This window comes from Dysidea avara, chromosome 6 (assembly GCF_963678975.1).
Source record: "Dysidea avara chromosome 6, odDysAvar1.4, whole genome shotgun sequence".
NCBI classification, from domain to species: domain Eukaryota; kingdom Metazoa; phylum Porifera; class Demospongiae; order Dictyoceratida; family Dysideidae; genus Dysidea; species Dysidea avara.
Genome location: NC_089277.1, coordinates 7,381,114 through 7,403,948, shown reverse-complemented (window position 1 = coordinate 7,403,948; position 22,835 = coordinate 7,381,114). Strand labels below are relative to the sequence as shown.

Here is a 22,835-nt window from a genome sequence, read left to right as displayed (position 1 = left end):
GTAGTCACGTGATAAAGATGGCGGTAGGATTGTGAGACGTATCGTACTAACCGAGGTTCTAACTCTTTGCAAATGAAGCAGCAATTAAAGTGGATAGAGATTTCAATGACGCGAAGTTAGCGTCTTTGGTATTTGACGACCGAATTAACCTAGTCTTGCTTTATGGACACACCGCCAAAGGATCACTACGTACCAGCCTGCAAGGGTTGCACTGGAAAGGGTGTAAATATGATGAAGGAAGGTCTGTGGGGTAAAGCATAAGACATTTTCCCTACAGTGATACTTCGTCCACGGTGTTGCACCAATCTGAAAATATACTGTCCAACTCACAGAGAAGTTTTACAATTCTGTGTGTTGTCAGGTCATCTTATCACTCCTTTGTCTGCATAGAACCAGCTGCTAGTGAGAGGAGAGACGGTTTTATGGAATTGGTTTATTGTTAATTGACGTGATCTTTTGTGTCGTGTGTTTGCAACTGTGTTGGCAGTCCAGGGACTAGTTTAAAACGTATCTGGGGAGTAGTCTAATGTGTGACACTTCTAATCAAGGACTGATCCTTGGTCCAGTGTTGCACTAAAGAATTGCCACTTTTCTGTCTGGAAAGCAAGAGTAAGACTGGCTAAGATGTAAAAATGTGACCGGGCCTGCAAAAACAGGGCATGTGGGCACAAACTACATCCCATCACTCTACAGATCATATCTCAGTACTGGAACAGAATACTTTTATTCTGTAACTTGCATCATAAAGCCAAGTAAATGCTTACTAAGTGCTGAAAATTGCATTGTCATAGCATAATGGTACAAAAAGTTATGAGTGATGAAAACTTGAAAAAGTAGGAAAAAATCATGTGCCCACATGCCCTATTTTTGCAGGCCCAGTCACAAATATGTTTGCAATGCTGTGTGGTTTTAGGCCATCTTATTGCCGCTTTGTCTACAGCTAGCAAGAAGGGAGCGTTCAGGTTTGATTGAATTGGTTCATTGTAAATTAACGTGATCTTTTGTGTCGTGTTTGTAGCTGTTGGCGATCTAAGGACTAGTTTAAAACGTGTCTGGAGACTAGTCTACTTCTAATCAAGGACCGATCCTTTGTCCACAGTGTTGCACTAAAGAATTGCTACTTTGCTGTCTGGAAAAGCAAGGTAAGACTCTTAACTGGCTACGACGTAATACTTTGTTTGCAATGCTGTGTGGTTTTAGGCCATCTTGTTGCCACTTTTTCTGCAGCTAGCAAGAAGAGAGTGGACCAGAACACTAGATGGGACAAGAACATACACTTGTATGTGTTGTCTGTCCATCATTATCAAGGTATATTTTGTGTGCCTGGAGTGTCTTGGTAATATCATTTTGACTTGTTCATTTCAGTTGTTTGTATGTTTATTGTGTAGTCCAGTGTGTTAGTATTGTAATAAAATTAAATGCCGTGGGCATAGCCTTTGTTTTCCCATCAACACACTAGATGGGACCAGAACATACACCTGTATGTGTTGTCTGTCCGTCAATATCAAGGTTATATTTTGTGTGCCTGCAGTGCCTTGGTATTATCATTCTAGCTTGTTCATTTAATTTGTTGGTATGCTTATTGTGTAGTACAATGTGTTAGTATTGTAGTAAAATTAAATGTCGTAGGTGTGGCCTTTGTTTTACATTCGACGCACTAGATGGGACCAGAACATACACTTGTATGTGTTGTCTGTCCGTCAATATCAAGGTTATATTTTGTGTGCCTACAATGTCTTGTTAATATCGTTTTGACTTGTTCATTTAATTTGTTGGTATGCTTATTATGTAGTCCAGTGTTTTGTATTGTAATAAAATTAAGTGTGGTTGGTGTTGCCTCTGATTTTGGCTTTGATGCACTGGCAGAACATGTGTGTCATCTGTGCCATTCTGTGGTCCATTCTTACAGTGTATTCAGGGTTTATTTTAGGGGGGAAAGGCATTTGCCCTCTCTTGGAAACTGTTAGCTCCCCCTTGCAACTATTTTCCTCTCCAAGAATACACACTACTTACTCATAGTAGAGTTTATACAGGTTTACAGTATTATAGGGTGGAAGCCCTTAAAGTTTTCATTGTTCAACCACTAGGTAATGAATCTATTTTATAGGCCACTCAAGGCTCTAAGAACTCTTGTTCTTGTATAATTTAAGAATGGCTCAGGGCATGCAGTGCTACTTATAATTACATGAGGAAGGTGAAGTTGAAATATCAACATGTAATTGACTAATTACAGTGACATATGACAGCCATTTTGAAGTACACATAACAAAAATAATAGTCATAATACATCATCATCCTGTTCAAGTATATAAACACCACGTGTCTCCACTTGGCCGGCTCTTTGTAGATGCTGACTCCGTGAATGTGTGAACCATGTAAGTATGAGGAGTGGTCACTACTACATCAGTGTGAATAAGCAGCAGCCTCAATCTACACTTGAGGAAAAGAAACAAATACATACAAGTTAAGATATATGTGCAGGGGGGCCTAGGGTGGGACATGGTGATATTTCAACTTCACCTTCCTCATGTAATTATAAATAGCTTGCAGGCACTACATGCCCTGAGCCATTCTTAAATTACATTTTGGAAGGCTCAGTTTCCATATCAACATGTAAGTTTGAAGTGCTAGCAGATGACAGGAAGGTTGACCCAAACGTTGTTTTGTCCTGTATTTCTCAGTGGTAGAATCGTTGGAAGGTGGTTTCATTGGATCAATCTGCCGCATTGAGGATGCCTGCTATTGTGACACCCGACCAATCAGCTGTTGAAAATGCTGCTCCTCTAACTTTAAAAGTATTAGTATCAATGCCTGCTTCTTGGAGACAGGTTAGTAACCACCTAGCAATGGTGCTACTAGTAACTGGTTCATGTTTTCCAATCCATGACAAAAACAGGTAGTTGGATTTTTCAGATCTGAAGGAAGCTGTATGTTCCTCATATGGTTGCAGAGCCTTCACTGGGCACAATAATTTATCCATTGCATAGTAAGGAAAGAAAAACTCCTTGACTGGCTTTTCTGAGCGACTCTGCTTTTCCAAGTGTATAGGTTGGAATATTGCTCCTTTAGATGTGTATGTCCGGGATCGGATATCCAATTTGGACAGATCAGCTGATCTGGAAGGGCGAGTGAGAACCATAAACATGGCTGTCTTAATCGACATCCACTTTAGAGACAGTGTGTTATTTTTGCCCAACTGTTTAATGAAGCACAATACTGACCCAACATCCCAAAAATGAGAGTACCTTGACATAGGTGGTTTTTCATTAAATGCCCCTTTCATTACCCTGCAAACCAGCGGGTGTTGTCCTATACTCTGCCCTTCCACTCTTTCATGGACTGATGATATAGCTGACCGGTATACATTCAGAGACCTATATTGGTATCGCTGGGTTTTAAAAAGCTCTGCTAGAAAATAAACTACATCTTCTACAGGTCCAGCAATGGGATTTCTATTCCTTTGCTCTCACCAACTAGCCCACTTTGCAAACTGAGTTGTAATTACTGTTGGTTTTGTCTCTCCATGAGGAGAGCAACAGGTCTGAAGCCTGTGTAGAAATTCCTCGTGAAGCAAAGGATTCCCTGAGATGGGCCATGCGACCAGTTTTGGCACTCCCTGTTTCATTATGAACTCCTGGTTGGTTGGGTTCAAGATTAGATCTGGGATGCTTGGAAGTTAGTGGGGATGGTCCTCCAGCATTTCGAGAAGCAGAGGAAACCATGGTTGGTATGGCCAGAGTGGTGTCACCTGAACTACTCTCGCTTGTTGTCTCTTTATCTGACTCAGACAACGAGAAATCAGGCACCATGGGGGATTGGCATAACCCCTCGCCTGAGTCCAGTTTTGTGTGAAGGAATCTATTGCTTCTGCCTGGCCTCCAGCTATAGAAGCGGGGTAGCTGTTTGGTTATCTGTGACGCAAATAAATTTATATGGAGAGGACCTATTGATTGCTGAATTTGTTGGAATACAGATGGATTGATCATCCAGTCACACCGGTCCTTCATTACTCTGGATTCCGTGTCTGCCACCTTGTTGAGAATGCCAGGTACATGTAGGTGCTCTGCTTGTAATGATATCTGTCTCTGGAGACACCATTCCCATATTTCCAGAGCTAAGTTGCACAGTTGAACTGAGTGCGTACCTCCCTTCTAGTTGATATAACTCACTGCAGAGATGTTGTCCATTTTCAGAAGGACCATACCTGTTTGGTTTGTGGTAAAGGTTTTTAGGGCCAGAAAGGCAGCTGAAAGCTCCAGGAAGTTGATGTGCTGTGTTACTTCCTGTATTGGCCAGCTTCCCCCTGTACCGGTGTCCCCACACCTCGCTCCCCACCTCTGGTGTGAAGCATCTGATTCTGTGATTATCACAGGTTGTGAGGGACAGATTGGTGCTTCCATTGTCTGTCTGTCTAGAATTTACCACCAATTCAGGTCCCCGATCATCTCGCTGATCAGAGTTATCCAAGAATCGTACTTGTCTGAGTACTCCAGGGAGCTGTTTTCGGGAATCACTGAGTTGAGTGTCCTCTGTAGAGCTCTGTAATGTAGTGGAGCTTGTTTGACAGCTCTGGAGGTTGCTACAGCTTTCCCTATGAACATTGCAAGTTCCCTTGCTGAGATTGTTGGTGATTTTAGGAGTTTTGTTGCCTCCTGTTGTACCTTTCTTCCCTTCTCTGATGGCAAGATAATTGTCAATGTGTTGGAATTGACTTGAAACACCAGAAATTCTATTAGCTGGGTTGGGACTAGCAGGGATTTGTGTGTGTTCACCATCAGCCCCAGGGACTTGAACAGCCTGCATAGTAGTGGTGCCATTACCTCTAGTTGGCTCTTGTTGGCATGCATGAATAACATGTCATCCAGATATACTATCAGGCGCAAGCCCATCTGTCTTAACAAGCCCACCACTGGTTTCAAGGTTTTGGTAAACAATAGTGGTGCAGACAACAGGCCAAAGGAAAGACTCTGAAACTTGTAGCGTTTCCCTTCCCAGACAAACTGGAGGTAGCGCTGGTGACTCCGGTGTATGAGGATTTGGAAATAGGCATCTTTTAGATCCATTTCGATCATCCAATCCCCTTGTTGTAATAGATCTGGTAGGAGGTGTAGACCCTCCATCTTGAAGTGCTCCACCTGCACAAACTGATTTAGAGCCTTCAGATTTATTACTGGACGTTGTCCCCCTTCCTTCTTTTTGACCAGAAATATTTGAGAGACAAAGCTCTCTATGCATACAGAAGATTCCACTACTGCCCCTTTCAATAGGAGTTCTTGTACCTCCTGAATCACCAGGGCATGTTTGTCCTGTGGTAAGACTATTGGGGGTGGCTGATATGACTGGTGTGGGCTGTGGGTAAAGTCTGTTAAATACCCTTGTACTGTTTTCAGGACCCAGTTGTCCTGTGTCAAGATTGCCCAATTCTGTCTGTGGAAGAATGCCCTCCTTGAGAGAGACTGACAGACTATATGACTCATGCTGTTCACTAACACCCCAAGGGGTTGAACAGGACCCTGAAGTGTTGACACTGGTGTAAGGGTAATTGTATTAAAATTGTATTAAAATTACCTACTACATGAGTCTCTAGTCATTTCTTTCCAGCTCCTAGTTGCAGCAGCAACTAAATAAATAAATAAATGAAATAAAAAGTATACTTAGTTGATACTTTACCTACTTGCCAGGGTCACTACTTGTGACCTGAAAGCAGGTTGTACTGCATATCACATCCATCTTATTAGATACATTTTGTATGTATAGATCAAGAAGTATCGGAGAGATTTACCTCTTCCAACAATAACCAAAACACCTGGTGATTTTGAAGGTACCCAATTCAAGTTAAAAGACCTATTAGACTTGCTGTTACAAGAAGAGGTATGCATGAAACATACAACAGTCTACATTTTTACAGTCTAAACAATGTATGCAGTTTAAGTATACAACATAAAAGTGTGTTTACATAGAATGCATTTACTAGCAGGCATGAAAATAAAATTAACACATTTCTGACCTAGGTGATGAGATACCCAGAGTATTATGACAGGGAATCTCAGAATGTGCATATCAGAATTAGCATGGATGGTGCAAGGTTCAGCAGGTCATCTAGCTGTTGTCTTATATCATTTGCCTTCCTGAGGAAAGATGACTTTACCCTGAGTCCAACTGGTAAAATAATTCATTTATAGTAATTAACATTTTAATGTTCAGATTTATACAGGATTGCTGCAATAAAGGGTGGTGAAACTTATGAACACCTGGCTGTGGGATTAAAAGATGTATTTGATGATGTAAACCACTACTTAGAACATCCCACATTTACAACAGAGGAAGGTGACATTTACACCCTTGAGTTTTTTCTCTGTGCAGATTACAAGGTACATCACTAATTGTATAATTATAATTTATAAGACATGGTTTTATGTATATAGACCTTGCTAATGCTAATAGGAATGAAAAGTGCTTCATCAAATTTTGCCTGTCTTTGGTGTACAGTTCACAGTGATGAAAGGTATGATACATGCACATAGCTTTATGATCTCCAGACACTATGCACACACATTTATGTTGGTCGTATATACTAAACAAAATCATAAATAAGTGCCTTCAGTATGATCCTAAAGGCTTCCAATAAATTGTTTCATTTAAAAATATTAAATGGAATATTCTCCTGCCTGCCTGATGCCTTCAGGCAAGCATAACTAGACATCGGCAAAAGCTATGGGCTTGATTTTTTCACTCTTCAACGTCACTTCGTCCCGAGACATGCCTTTTGGCATACCACAGTACATACAATGCATGCATCATGGACTTACCTTTGTCCTCCTTTGTGTCCTATTTCTTTTTGCTGACAGTCCAAGGTGTCGTGTCATGGTACAGTAGTGTGATGCATGGCTTCCCTACAGTACATTTGTACGTAAATAGAATCATCCATATTTTCCGTGGATACTGGGTTGATCGCAGAGACAATTCTAACACTGTTCTTCATTTGTAATGCTGTATAATGGGCTGAACAAAGTTGAAAGCAAAGTGTAATGGCTGCTACATTTTTGAGGCAGTAATTGATAGTTGGGGGCATGCAAATTGTATTTTCGTAGTGATGGGATTGTTGAAGAGGCACTTCTTCTACTGCTGTTAGTCTGTAGTGCTGTGTAGTGGGCTGAACATAGCTGAAAGCAAAGAGTAATGGCCACTGCACTTTCGAAGCAGTATTTAAGAGTTGGGGCACAAATTTAGGTGAAAACATTAATTTTGATGCCATCCTTTCTTTTGATGTGGTATGTGTGGATTCATCAATTATAATCATGTTATGAAAATAAGTAAACAAACAAGTTTAAGGAACATTAAGAATTTTAAGTTTGATTAGGGATCATAGAAAAAAAAAGTAGGGAAACAAGGGAAGTTACCTACACCTTCAGATATACTAGTGAACATTAATTTTAATCCCTAATTCAGTATTGGTCTTGCTTATGATAAGAATTCTCTGTTGTCCTGCCACAATGTCCTGGCAAACCAAAATTGGCCAGACAATTGCCAAAATTGACTGGGCATGTGGAAGATGAATGCCCAGTATGTCCACTGTAGCATAGCAAATAAACATTATAGTGGTAAGATGTCACATGCCTTACTGCAACTGTTATGTGGTTACAGTACACCAGAGGGTTGGCAATGGTACATTTGTGGTCACTCCCTTGGGTTGTAAGAATGTATACTATCTCCTGGCAACCAAGTGACTGTTATTGTTGATAGCATGCCAGTTCAGCCCTTAGGCTCCTTCCTTGTGCTTTGATGGGACACTGTGTCCGGACAAATTGCATTATGGTCAGACATCTATGCAATTTGACCGGATTTTTGACCGGATTTTTGACCGGATTTTGTCTGGTGTCTGGATGTTATCATAAGCTCTGGGTATAGACTGAATTATGGATTAACTGTTTATTATAGTATATCTGCAGGTGTAGGCAACTTCCATTGTCTCTACTTGTTTCTATGATCCCTATTCAAACTTGAAATTCCTAATTTTTCCTTAAATTTGTAGATCATGATTGCATTAACTGTAGAAAAACATTTAAAATGCTTACTCTTTAGAGGTAATATTACTTATGCAGTTTCTTCAAACGTTTTTACACACCAACCTAGTCTCATGCCCAACTCAATAACAAAAGGAGTAGTCTGGCTATGCAAGAGTACTGTGGCACCATCCTGCTAGTGTGTGTGTGTGCGTGCGTGCGTGCGTGTGTGCGTGTGTATCCCTATTACGTTCAACCCATTACACAGCATTGTGAATCAAGAACTGTTCGAAAAACACTTCTGCAATCCATACATGCCAAAAGAAATGGAACTGTGTGCCCCAGTTATCAAGACACACAGTCATGCGGCCAAGAAAGCCGGTGACAGCACCATGAGTATATTAACAGGAAGAAAGAAAATAGCTTTTTTATGCATTCAGAGCTCTGGGGCCCCTTCTCCAAAGCATACCATTTTTGCTGTCCCCAGATAGAGTACACCACCCAGCAAATTTGATTAAATTTGCAGCAGGCATTTGCGAGATATGGACATTCAAAATTTTGTTATAATTTATTTTTCTTTTTTTTTCTTATGCCATGTGGGGGGCTACGGGAGCTTTGGTTCTTTTTGCAAACTTTGCAAAAAATACTATAAAATGCAAATGTGTAACTCAGTTGCCTTGATCTTTGGCACAAATGAAGAGTAGGTAACGGTGGATTCACGTACCAATTTTGTTGTGAACTTGAGGAATGTTCAAGGAGTTATGTGCATGTATTCACATAAAAAACTTCTGTCATGGCTACAGGATAAACTGAGTATAAAAATAACTTGAAAATTGATGTGTAGATAGGCTTATCATCGTAGCAGTGCCTTTCGATAGTTTAAATAACAATCAAGACACACGGTAGTGGGTCGTGCGGCCCAAGAAGCCGGCACGCAACCCCGTGAGTATATTGACAGGAAGAAAGAAAACGCAATTCTCGCACCTCCGTAGCTCTGTGCTGCCTTTATGAAACAAGACGAATTTTGCTGTGTACATTCCCTCCAACTTCAGTACTCTTCATTCCAAATTTGAGCGGAATCGCTGCAGGCATTCCTGAGATATGCGACTTCAAAAATTGGCTTAGTTTCTTGTTCTTTTTTTCTCTTCTTATTTTTCTTCCTCTTTTCGCACACTTACAAAAACTGCTATAAAACGCGAACGCGTTATCCGATTGCCTTGAAATTTGGCACACAGAAGGGGGGTATAAAGGTGCATCTTAGTACCAACTTTGGCTGGAATACGATAAACAGGCAAAGAGTTATGAGCAATTATGCACCAAAAATAACACCAATATGTTGTCACGCCTACAGGGTAAACCGCGTATGGGAAGAAGCTGAAAATCGGTGGGTGAATAGGTTAACTATTGCACCTCAAACCTTTTGTGGTTTGAAAGAAATCGAGCTAAAAACCAGGAAGATAACCAACAGTGTGTAACAATTACGCAACCGAGGTTAGCTAATAAAAAACGAATACTTGTCATGCCTACCAGATAAACCGCTTGGGGTAATGCTTTGAAATTCACTGTACAGATGGAGTAATCATCTTAGAAAGGCTCTTCAATGGTGTAGAAGAATCAGACTTAAAGCCACGGAGTTATAACACGAAATCCAACTTGGTGCAGCAAGTGCGAGATCGAGATACTCTAATAGAGCAGTCACCCTGAACAGAATTCAAGAGATCAGTTAGAAATAAGTAACCTGTATAGAGATCAGCTACAAACAAATCACCCTATAGAGAGTTCAGCTACAAACAATTCAACCTGTTCAGACATCAGTTAGAAGAAGTTTTCTTGTAGAGAGTTCAGTTACAAACAAATCACCCTGTTGAAAGATCAGCTAGAAGATGTCACCTTGTAGATAGTTCAGTTACAAAGAAACCACCATGTAGAGAATTCAGCTACAAACTAGTGACCCTGTAGATACATCAGCTAGAAGAAGTTACCTTGTAGAGAGTTCAGCTACAAAGAAACCATTCTGTAAAGAGCTCAGCTGCAAACAAATCACCTATACAGAATTCAGCTACAAACAAATCACCCTGTAGAGAGATCAGCTAGAAGAAGTTACCTTGTAGATAGTTCAGCTACAAACAATTCACCCTGTACAGAGCTCAGTTAAAAGAGGCTTCCTTGTAGAGAGTTCAGCTACAAACAAATCACCCTGTAGAGAGATCAGTTAGAAGAAGTTACCTTGTAGATCGTTCAGCTACAAACAATTCACCCTGTAAAGAGATCAGCTAGAAGAAGTTACCTTGTAGAGAGTTCAGCTACAAAGAAACCATCATGTAGAGAATTCAGCCCCAAAAACAAATCACGTGTAGAGAGTTCAGCTACAAACAAATCTCCCTGTAGAGAGATCAGCTAGAAGAAGTTTCCTTGTAGAGAGTTCTGCTACAAACAAATCACCCTGTAGAAAGATCAGCTAGAAGAAATCACCTTGTAGAGAGTTCAGCTTCAAAGAAACAATCATGTGAGAGTTCAGCTACAAACAAATTGTCCTGTAGAGAGATCAGCTAGAAGAAGTTACCTTGTAGAGAGTTCAGCTACAAAAAAACCATCATGTAGAGAGTTCAGCTACAAACAAATCACCCTGTAGAAAGATCAGCTATAGAAGAAATCACCTTGTAGAGAGTAGAGCTGGGCGATATTCCGATATTTATCGATATCGACGATATTAAGAACTGGCGGTATTAAATTTACTACTGACGGTATTATCGAATCATCACGTGCATCATACGTTTCCATCACGTGCGTAAGCATAATGGCGTCTGACGATGAGGAAGTCGAAGTTGACACCACTGAAAGAGACAACGAGGAGACCGATAGTGATGCTGTACTTGTTTCAAAAAGGAAAGCCAAAGCATTTGTGTGGAAGTATTTCGGCTTCGAAACAGATGGAAATGGCCGTCCTCTCTGTGTCGATTTACCAAAGTGTCGCTTGTGCCCAAACCATACAATGGTCGCTGCGAAGGATTCGAATACTTCGAATTTATACAGCCATTTGAAAACCAAGCATCCCGAGGAGTATGCTCTAGCGTGTCAAGCTAGCAAGAAGAAAAGCAAAAGTTTCAGCACAGAGGAAGCAGCCGCTCCGAAGTTAACACTCTTAGATTCATGGGATAACCGCCGACCTTTTTCATCATCGTCAAAAGAGCACAAAACTTTGACTAACGCTGTCACATACTGCCTTGCAAGAGACATGCTACCATTGTCCACTGTAGACAAGCCATGCTTCCGGAAGATGTTACAACAATTTAATCCAAGGTATCAACTACCCACTCGTAAACACTTTACTAAAGTGGCAGTACCAGCACTAGTCAATGAGGTCAAAAGTGAAATTGAAGAAAAGATTGAAATCAAACAGTTGGACTACTATTCTGCTACTACAGATCTATGGACCTCAGCTGCTGGAGACCCGTATATGACTTTTACTGTCCATTTTATAGATGCCAACTGGGATTTAAAATCATATTGCCTCCAAACTCACTACCTTCCCATGGACCACACTGGGACAAACATTGCTGAGGCTCTTGAGGAAACCATACAGCAATGGGGCCTTGAAGTAGAGAAGCTGGTAGGAATCACTACTGATAGTGGTTCCAACATCAAGCTGGCATGTGACCTGCTTAATTGGAATAGGTTGAGTTGTTTTGGTCACAACTTAAATCTAGCTGTGGGAAAGTGATTAAATGATGCAAGGGTACAACGTACCCTCAGGGTTGTTAGAAGTGCCGTAGCTGCATTTTCAAGAAGTTGGAAGAAGCAGAGAGACTTGGTTATTGCACAAGAACAAAGGGGGCTAGAAATTCACAAGCTAAAGGTTGACGTAGTGACACGATGGGGCTCTGCATATGACATGGTTGAAAGAATGTTGGAGCAAATGGATGCTGTGAGAAATGTTCTTAGTGAAGACAGAGCCTTTTCACATTTATCACCCTCATGGCAAGATTGAGATGTTTTGCAGTCTATTGCTGCTGCTCTAAAAGGATTGAAAACCATGACGGATGCACTTGCTGCTGAAAAGTGTGTTACAGTTTCTGCAGTGAAGCCATTGTTGAGTCATTTAGCAGAGGAAGTGCTCGTGGCAGAAAATGATGACACTGACCTGACAAAGGAAATGAAGTAAAGGATAAAGGATGATTTAGAAGCAAGATATGATGATCCAGAACTCAGCTTTCTTCTAGAACTTTCTTCATTTCTAGATCCTAGATTCAAGCTCAACTATGTCAGCAATAGAGCAGAAATTTTAGGAGAGGTAGAGAAGGAAATGAGAGATTTAATTGACAGTTCAGTGGATGATTCATCACACTTACCTTCAAGTTCACAGTCTGGTAGTTCAGGAATGGCAGCTCCACCATCTAAGAAAGCAAAAGGACTAAGCAAGGTTCTTGGTCGCTGTTTGGGCAATAGTCAGTCGGTTCAGCTGACCCCTCGCCAGCAAGTAAAGCAAGAGTTGGATCAGTATTTAAGTCATCCACAGCTAGATGTTGAAGCGTCTCCTCTTGACTGGTGGAAGACTGAAGCTGTTAGATACCCAAATGTGGCAAAGCTAGCGCGTAAATATCTGTGTTTGTGTGCAACAAGTGTAGCCGCTGAGCGTGTGTTCAGCTGTGGAGGCCACATTGTTTCTGACAGAAGGACATGTCTGAAACCAGAAAGAGTTGACAACTTGGTATTTTTGGCTCTAAACATGAAAAACTAGTGTTGTCTCAGTTGTACCACTTATGTAGTTATCTGATTGTCATGATGGTTTGTAAATTTTGAAACTTGTACCATGTTAGATGTTGTATGTAACCTATAGTAGTTATCTTGATGGTTTGTAAACTTGTATTACTACAACTTGTAATGTCAGACATGTAACCTATAGAAGAGAAAATAACAAGTAATATTGATTAAATAACATAAAATTATACAATGGTAATATTGCAACACAATATATCGGGATATTTAGTAATATCGTCAAAAACTATGATATGATATATCGCCTTGAAATTTTGGGATATCGCCCAGCTCTAGTAGAGAGTTCAGCTACAAAGAAACCATCATGTAGAGAGTTCAGCTACAAACAAATCACCCTGTAGAAAGATCAGCTATAGAAGAAATCACCTTGTAGAGAGTTCAGCTACAAAGAAACCATCATGTAGGGAGTTCAGCTACAAACAAATCGTCCTGTAGAGAGATCAGCTAGAAGAAATTACCTTGTAGAGAGTTCAGCTACAAAGAAACCATAATGTAGAGAGTTCAGCTGCAAACAAATCACCTGTAGAGAGTTAAGCTACAAACAAATCTCCCTGTAAAGAGATCAGCTAGAAGAAGTCACCTTGCAGGGAGTTCAGTTACAAAGAAACCACCATGTAGAGAGTTCAGCTGCAAACAAATCACCTGTAGAGAGTTCAGCTAGAAACAAGTCACCCTGTAGAGAGATCAGCTAGAAACAAGTCACCTTGTAGAGAGTTCAGCTAGAAGAAGTCACATTGTAGAGAGTTCAGCTACAAAGAAACTACCATGTAGAGAGTTCAGCTGCAAACAAATCACTCTGTAGAGAGTTAAGCTACAAACAAATCTCCCTGTAGAGAGATCAGCTAGAAGAAGTCACCTTGCAGGGAGTTCAGTTACAAAGAAACCACCATGTAGAGAGTTCAGCTGCAAACAATCACCTTTAGAGAGTTCAGCTAGAAACAAGTCACCCTGTAGAGAGATCAGCTAGAAACAAGTCACCTTGTAGAGAGTTCAGCTAGAAGAAGTCACATTGTAGAGAGTTCAGCTGCAAAGAAACTACCATGTAGAGAGTTCAGCTGCAAACAAATCACCCTGTAGAGAACTCAGCTACAAACAAATCGCCCTGTAGAAAGATTAGCTAGAAGAAATTACCTTATAGGGAGTTCAGCTATGAACAGATCGCCCTGTAGAGAGTACAGCTACAAACAAATCACCCTGTAGAGAGTTCAGTTACAAAGAAACCACCATGTAGAGAGTTCAGCTGCAAAAAAATCAATCACTCTGTAGAGGGGTCAGCTAGAAGAAGTCACATTGTAAAGAGTTCAGCTGCAAATAAATCACCCTGTAGAGAATTCAGCTACAAACAAATCACCCTGTAGAAAGATCAGGTAGAAGAAGTTACCTTGTAGAGAGTTCAGCTACAAAGAAACCACCATGTAGAGAGTTCAGCTGCAAACAAATCACCTGTAGAGAGTTCAGCTAGAAACAAGTCACCCTGTAGAGAGATCAGCTAAAAACAAGTCATCCTGTAGAGAGTTCAGCTAGAAGAAGTCACATTGTAGAGAGTTCAGCTACAAAGAAACTACCACGTAGAGAGTTCAGCTGCAAACAAATCACCCTGTAGAGAACTCAGCTACAAACAAATCGCCTTGTAGAAAGATCAGCTAGAAGAAGTTACCTTGTAGGGATTTCAGCTACAAACAAATCACCCTGTAGAGAGTTCAGCTGCAAACAAATCATCCTGTAGAGAGTTCAGCTAGAAGAAGTCACCTTTTAGAGAGTTCAGCTACAAAACAACCACCATGTAAAGAGTTCAGCTGCAAAAAAATCAATCACACTGTAGAAAGATCAGCTAGAAGAAGTTACCTTGTAGAGAGTTCAGCTACAAAGAAACCACCATGTAGAGAGTTCAGCTGCAAACAAATCACCTGTAGAGAGTTCAGCTAGAAACAAGTCACCCTGTAGAGAGTTCAGCTAGAAGAAGTCACATTGTAGAGAGTTCAGCTACAATGAAACTGCCATGTAGAGAGTTCAGCTGCAAACAAATCACCCTGTAGAGAACTCAGCTACAAACAAATATGCAGTGTAAACAGATCAGCTAGAAGAAGTTGCCTTGTAGAGAGTTCAGCTACAACGAAACCACCATGTAGAGAGTTCAGCTACAAACAAATCACCTGTAGAGAGTTCAGCTAGAAACAAGTCACCCTGTAGAGAGATCAGCTAGAAACAAGTCACCTTGTAGAGAGTTCAGCTAGAAGAAGTCACATTGTAGAGAGTTCAGCTACAAAGAAACTACCATGTAGAGAGTTCAGCTGCAAACAAATCACCCTGTAGAGAGTTAAGCTACAAACAAATCTCCCTGTAGAGAGATCAGCTAGAAGAAGTCACCTTGCAAGGAGTTCAGTTACAAAGAAACCACCATGTAGAGAGTTCAGCTGCAAACAATCACCTTTAGAGAGTTCAGCTAGAAACAAGTCACCCTGTAGAGAGATCAGCTAGAAACAAGTCACCTTGTAGAGAGTTCAGCTAGAAGAAGTCACATTGTAGAGAGTTCAGCTGCAAAGAAACTACCATGTAGAGAGTTCAGCTGCAAACAAATCACCCTGTAGAGAACTCAGCTACAAACAAATCGCCCTGTAGAAAGATTAGCTAGAAGACATTACCTTATAGGGAGTTCAGCTACGAACAGATCACCCTGTAGAGAGTTCAGCTACAAACAAATCACCCTGTAGAGAGTTCAGTTACAAAGAAACCACCATGTAGAGAGTTCAGCTGCAAAAAAATCAATCACTCTGTAGAGAGTTCAGCTAGAAGAAGTCACATTGTAGAGAGTTCAGCTGCAAATAAATCACCCTGTAGAGAATTCAGCTACAAACAAATCACCCTGTAGAAAGATCAGGTAGAAGAAGTTACCTTGTAGAGAGTTCAGCTACAAAGAAACCACCATGTAGAGAGTTCAGCTGCAAACAAATCACCTGTAGAGAGTTCAGCTAGAAACAAGTCACCCTGTAGAGAGATCAGCTAAAAACAAGTCACCCTGTAGAGAGTTCAGCTAGAAGAAATTACCTTGTAGAGAGTTCAGCTACAAAGAAACCACGATTTAGAGAGTTCAGCTACAAAGAAACCACCATGTAGAGAGTTCAGCTGCAAAGAAATCAACCTGTAGAAAATTCTGCCAGAAACTAATTGCCCTGTAGAAAGATCAGTTAGAAGAAGTTACCTTTTAGAGAGTTCAGCTACAAAGAAACCATTCTGTAAAGAGCTCAGCTGCAAACAAATCACCTGTACAGAATTCAGCTACAAACACATCACCCTGTAGAGAGATCAGCTAGAAGAAGTTACCTTGTAGATCGTTCAGCTACAAACAATTCACCCTGTAGAGAGAGCAATTAGAAGAAGTCACCTTGTAGAGTGTTCAGTTACAAAGAAACCACCATGGAGATTTCTGTAATCAATATATGTGACCAGATTTGCGAAAAGGGGTCTTCCACACACATCCAATTCCGTAAACGTTGGAGACCATAACTCAGTGTTCAAGTAACATATTAACCTGAAAATTTCACCATATATTCAGCTATAGTGGTGCTCACCACCGTCCAAATTTCAAGGCAATAGCTCTTTCCAATCTGAAGTTATCAATTGTCATAGTTGGAAAATTGGATGTGTGTGGAAGACCCCTTTTCGCAAATCCGTACATTTACTGATAAAATATTTAAAGTACATCTACTTCATCTTTTCTTCTTCCTGTAGTAAAGAAAAAAAACATAGGTTAACAAAAGTCCCAAAGCTGGCCATAGGCCGGCTTTGGGGTATACAAATACAAAAAGAAATGAAATCTAATCCAAAACAGCCAAGCTGTAAAAAAAGTGTGCGGCCCTCAGAAAGGCTATGGTGAAAAAAGATGTGAAATCCAAAGTGGCGGCCAAGAAATGGCTGTGATGGTAGGTTAATGGTAAAAATTTTAATAATGACAATTTAGGTAAATTTTGTGAAGCGGCACAAAAATTCACCTGAATTGTCGTTATTAAAATTTTTACCATTAGCCTACCATCACAACCATTTCTTGGCCGCCACCTTGGATTTCACATCTTTTTTCACCATAGCCTTTCTGAGGGCCGCACACTTTTTTTACAGCTTGGCTGTTTTGGATTAGATAGAGTTACAGCAACAAATTATACAGCAAAAACCAAGCAAGTGTAAAATCTCAGGATGGAGATACTCTAATAGAGCAATTACCACAGGGTAAAAAAGGTGTGCAAAAAATATTGAAAAAAAAAACTTACCAGAGTTCAAACCAGGGACCTCCATAGCTAACACCTGCATCATTAACCACTGAACCACTGCTACCTTGGCTGATCACCTCACTTTATAATTGAAATTTCTAGTTGAGATTCAAACGTTTGTAATTTCATAGATCTACCAATAGAAGTACTAGATTGTTCTATGTATGTTCTACAGTACCGCTCAAAAGTAACTTCATACTTGCTCACACTGCTCAATAGACACAATCCAAAACTACGTAATCGTCATAGCAACAGCTTTCCGCCATTTTGAATGGGGCCAGTATCAATTATTACGATTGCGCTACATTGATGAATAAAGCTTGAACTAGGGGGTATTGTTGAACAATTGGCCGTGGAAGTCTTCAAGGTTGTAAATTGGTTAGGGGCAGGTGGTTATCAGGGGTGAACAAGGCGCGAAGCAATGACAGCCCAAATTGCCTTGTTGACCCACACAGGAAGCACTGCGAAACAAATAGATAGTATTTTAGTATCCATTACTGCGGTAAATTATTAGTGATAGTAACCGTAGTAGCGGCTGACCATCCAGGCGCTCCTTGTACAGGTAAACAAGGGAATTAGTGTCGTCAATGCTTCACGCCTTGTTCAACACCTGATAATCACCTGCCTTTAGCCAGTACAAAGAATTTACAGCGTTAAAAGCTTCTATGGACTATTGTTTGACAATACCACTTAGTTCGAGCTTTCTTCATCACTAAATTTCAATGCAGTGCAGTCAGTGATTATTGAAATTGGCCCCATTCAAAATGGCGTCCAAAAAGTGGCGTGGTTTTGGATAGTGTCTATTGTGAACACTCTCTAATTAAAGGGCGTGGCACCCATTTCCTTTGTGAGTATTCATCCTGTTTCGTATGGGGTGAATACTCATGAAGGAAATGGGTGCCACGCCTTTAATTAACAACTTTTTTAATCACTCGCAATCAAGCGGCATGAGCGAGTGTGACGTTACATTTGAGCGAGAAATCCTCAAAAAAAATGTGCACTCTATTAGAGCATTACAATACTATTATCAAATATTGAATTAAATCATACAATGAAATACGTCTGTCTTCAATAATCATCATTGTATCTACATAGAAAAGAAGAAATCTGAGTAAAAACAAACTTCGGAAAGTTAGCCATAGGATGGTTTTGGGGTCTTATAATGTACAAAAAGAAGTGAAATCCACACAAAAACAACCAAGCTGTGAAAAATGGTGCAGCCTTAAAAAGCCTGTGTGAAAAAAGTTGTGAAATCAAAGGTGACAGGCAAGAAATAGCTGCAATGATGTTAATGCTAAAAAAATTAATAATGGCTGTGTGTGCATTGTTAAAATTTATTAGCATTAACATCATTGCAGCCATTTCTTGGCCGCTACCTTTGATTTCACAACTTTCTTCACCCAGGTATTTTAAGGCTGCACCATTTTTTACAGCTTGGCTGTTTTTGTGTGGATATCTATTATCATTTGAAAAGTGAAGTATCCATTATGCTTTGTTGTTGGCTATGTTCAACTCGTTACACAGCAGTACGAATCAAGAACTGTTCAAAGAGCACCTCTGCAATCAAAGTAGCCACTATAGAATATGGACGGTTTCCGTTTCAAAGGGGAGCCATCATGCACTACAACTAAATTGACACTTTTCGCTGTCAGCAAAGATGAATGAAACACAAGGATAAGTCCATGAAGAATGCATTGTATGTACTGTGGCATGCCAAAGGCATGAACAGTAAAAAAATCAACCCCGTAGCCTTAGCCGTTATTGAGTTACGCTTGTCTGAAGGCATCAGTCAGTTACTCTCTCATGCAGTCAGTCAGTACAAAATTCCATTAAATATTTTTTTGTTTTAAATTCCGTAGAAACTTGTTGAAAGTATTTCAGGTTGATCTGAAAACTTGTTTGGGCTTAGTTCCTCCTAACCAATGCTGCCTCATTGTTGTCTGTGAAAAATGAGACTGGTGTTTGGGTGATGTTTAGTGCGTTCACCATCATCACAAGGGACAATAATGGTGATCGTTGTTTCAGAGAAGGTGCAGATCAAGTGAGTGTCCAGCTAGAAGAAGTCGATAACACAATACTAGTCTTTTCTTTTATCTTCAATCACTAGTAATGTTATTTCTTGGGCAACGCCTACTCCTTTGTGCTCCCTACTATATCGTACTATCATGCTGTATGATACATGAATTTTCAAAATCAATTGCAGCACATACAATTTTCATGCATGATGTGCATAGCTAATGTACAAATATTTGTATTTTATATTTTCTCTAGAACTTGACGTGGATGGGTACAATGGATGGATATGTTTCGTTGGTGATAGATTATGACTTGCAGTGATTATAATAATTTTTCAGTGTGTTATATCCGACTCTAACACATACGTATTGTGTATGTAGCTATACCAGTTATGTTGTACACATGTATGTTTCATGAATGCTTGTGCGATCTGTACAAACCAATGACAATTGACATGTAATGTACTCAGTAAATATGATGTAGCATGTGCACCTTGATAGTTCACTATAGAACTTTGCGTGGGCGAGATAAAAGAAAGAGTGTACTTTAAATATCATAAAGTACACTTAAGGCAAACAATGTTTTATTGCCCACAAAGAGTGCTTTATTGCACTGCAAAGAGTGTTTTATTTGTACAATAAAGCACTCTTTACAGTGCAATAAAGCACAGTTGTCCACGTACTACAGTGCAGGCTAATAGCCCACAGCACTCACGTCAGTACAACTAATCACCTAAGCTAGTGAAGGCTGATAGCCCTTGCCACATAGCATGTCAATTACCCCAGCCAATATGAGTACTACCACTGGATTGCATACCTAAATGCTTCGGCGATGGGTGGGAGAAGGTAGCGTTGCTGTTATGTTTGTTAAAGTAAATAGACAAGTCCTGGAGATATCACGGAAATACTTTGCCATGTATCAAAATAGAAAAGATTATGGGTTGTAACCAAAAACCTGCCAAAATACGTGATGAACGTCTGTGCCAAACTATGGTGAACTACGTGTGAGTTACTTCATCAAACTAGTTTGTGTGCATTCAGGCTGCTAATAATTTGTGCAACGAGTGTTATTTACGAGTCCTACTGTATGGTGAAGCTACAAGACTAGAAAGCTCCATAAATCATGAATCATTATGCCAATATACAATACTGTACAATAACTGTATACTGCACTATACTGTTTATTGTACAATAGCAAACTCACAAGTGGCATGTATTTCCTCTGGTTCCAACAAGTGTTTGCCTTCTACCACTGGATTGCATACCTAAATAGAGCAGCTATGGATGGATAATAAATTAGCAGTCTGGTGATCGGATTGCCTTTTATAAAAAATGCTATTATTTGGCTCATGCTTTGCCACAAGTCTATGAAACTATTAGTTTCATTAATACAGTTATGGCCTACGCTTTACCTTTCCTGCATAAATCATTATGTTAATGATCGTGATATATGAAAAATAAAGCACTTGGAGCTTGGCCTCAATGTTAATAAAGCACTCGGCTTCACCTTAGCATCTTGGCAGTGTGCCTCATGCTTTATTTTTATATATATTTATATCACTCATGGCAATGCTTTAACATATGGTAATTGTACGTATATACCATGTGTCCATGTTCAGAATATGACTTGCACTGATCAGTCCATGGAGCTATATATCCAGGTGCTGCCTTACACACCATATGTAATGAAGTTACAGGCCATATCATGTGTCTGGATCTACTGGACACATACATTCCACATCATCTGTCCTATATATGTAAACGTGCCTGTACAATACTAGATATTCCACATGGCATGCGACATTTCCTTTCAAAAGTACAGGTGGAGGACACATCATGAATCCTGTGTGTTTCCTTTACCTTTCCCTGCATCTGAAGTTTTACACAAATTATTCTGATCAAGTAGAATACAGTTAGTATTACTTGTAATCTGGTCCAGACCGTGCCAACAGTATATGTGACCGGATTTGCGAAAAGGTACCTTTTCCACACATTTGACATACCAGCAAACAAAATGATGTAACACTTGACTCCTTATACTGATTAACTTGCTCGTAGTATCAACATGTAGCCAGATACTGTAGCTACATTCACTGAACATTTCAAGCAATTATATGCCATGATCAAAACGTTATGAAGCTTTAAAGTTCAAAAAATGGGTCAAATGTTGTGTGTGAAAAAGGTACCTTTTCGCAAATCTGGTCACATATACTAAAACTTTTCACCATGCCAAATGTATACACACCATACAATATTAAACTATACACACCTCAGTTACAATAGCATCCATATCAACTCCATCATTTGATAGTCTAGTAACTACCTCCACATCACCATCTGTGATAGCATTTACTAGTAAGTCACATTCTTCCTGTAAAGAGTTAATAGATAAGACAAGTCAACACATATAGCTACATGTTACGTGAATAAGTACACACACTCTTGTACTGTGTACAACTTTGCTTTAGTGTGTACAAGTTCAGCTGGATCCTGGAAAACAGGTAAAAATGAAAAAGTTGATTTTTTCTAAAGTGAATTAACATTTTAGCCAACCAGATGATTAAAGGTGACAGTAATGGTGTTGACAACAGACACGTGTGGTTTATCACAATGACTTTTACAGGAGAGGGCTGTAATATACTTTACACTTTTATGGTTTCCTCATAGAAATGTATAGTATGAAAACTTAGATTGGCTGTGTCAGGCATTTGAATAGACAGATTTTTTGACATATTTTTCACAAGTCAAACAGTGCTATACAAATGAGCCAAATGTCAAGTTTGTGTGCAACTGCATCTATGAGTTATCAAATTTCTTTGAGGATCCAGCTCAATGCATTAAAAACTATACATAGTTATAGAAATGTTGACAATAAAATTAAATTAATGAAGTCAGGTAACAATATTATGACTAGTACGTAGCTATGTTAATAAGAAATCAATTTTTTATAGACCTACAATGTGCTGAATGGGTGCCCTGTTGCCTTAAAGCAAGGAAGGTATATCTATCGACATGATGCTGTACTGACATGTCTGATATCTGAACTACAAGCTGCTATCCTTGATGTTAGAGTATATGCTGATGTGGATGGCAAGCATGCGTCTGATGGTTCACCTGCCACTATTCCACTTACCATACTGGTGTCATCATATCGACCAGATATTGTTGTTTTCAATGAGGAATTAAAAGCTATTTCCTTTCTTGTCAATGAGCTTACCTATCCTCTAAATTCCAGTGCTGACCTTACTGCTGCACACAATCGTAAAGCACAAAAGCCAGAATACCTGCAGATTGTTGCTGAACTGGATTGTTTAGGTTTTTCATGTACCTACCACATGGTGGAAATTGGTTGTCTTGGCCACTTTTGTAAGGAAAGTATTAGTGCTATATGAAAGCTATTATGAACAAACCAAATTCACACTGTAAAAGAGTACTTGATAAAGCAGCAGCCATTGCCTCCAGTTCACCTCAGAGAATATTGTTTGCCCATAATAATGTAAAGTGGACAATTTAATTATTTATTGTATTACCTTTTGTATTTTCCTTGCCATGCCTGGTTTAACTTAGGCCTTATGCAGTCACATGTGACCAGTGTTGTGATTGTTTTTGTTTTTATCACCACATTAATATTGATGGTTTCAAAAAATTCAGTACCATAGTCAAAAATGCATCACTTTAATCACGCATTAAATATTAATGATCACGGAAAGTGTTTATCAAACATAACGGACAGAACTTGTTACACATACACACAGCGTTGGGAGTAACATGTTACTTAT

At 39.7% G+C, this 22,835-nt stretch overlaps 2 protein-coding genes across 3 annotated transcripts; both read left to right on the top strand.

Moving 5' to 3' along the window:
- LOC136258972 (uncharacterized) lies at positions 1-19,518 on the top strand. Of its 2 annotated transcripts, none has more exons than XM_066052367.1 (9): positions 1-609; positions 914-962; positions 1,019-1,142; positions 1,228-1,308; positions 5,758-5,871; positions 6,012-6,162; positions 6,205-6,371; positions 6,426-6,505; positions 19,313-19,518. In XM_066052367.1, the coding sequence occupies exons 4-9, from the start codon at positions 1,282-1,284 to the stop codon at positions 19,317-19,319; spliced, it is 546 nt and encodes a 181-aa protein (XP_065908439.1). In that variant the 5' UTR covers positions 1-609; positions 914-962; positions 1,019-1,142; positions 1,228-1,281; the 3' UTR covers positions 19,320-19,518. The 2 variants fall into 2 exon arrangements, with proteins under 2 accessions (XP_065908439.1, XP_065908438.1); XM_066052366.1 differs by having other exon boundaries at positions 1,201-1,308.
- A 359-nt stretch (positions 19,519-19,877) lies between these two features.
- On the top strand, positions 19,878-22,448 carry LOC136258491 (uncharacterized). Its single transcript, XM_066051805.1, has 2 exons — positions 19,878-19,928; positions 22,008-22,448. The coding sequence occupies exons 1-2, from the start codon at positions 19,878-19,880 to the stop codon at positions 22,446-22,448; spliced, it is 492 nt and encodes a 163-aa protein (XP_065907877.1).
- The last annotated feature ends 387 nt before the right edge of the window (positions 22,449-22,835 follow it).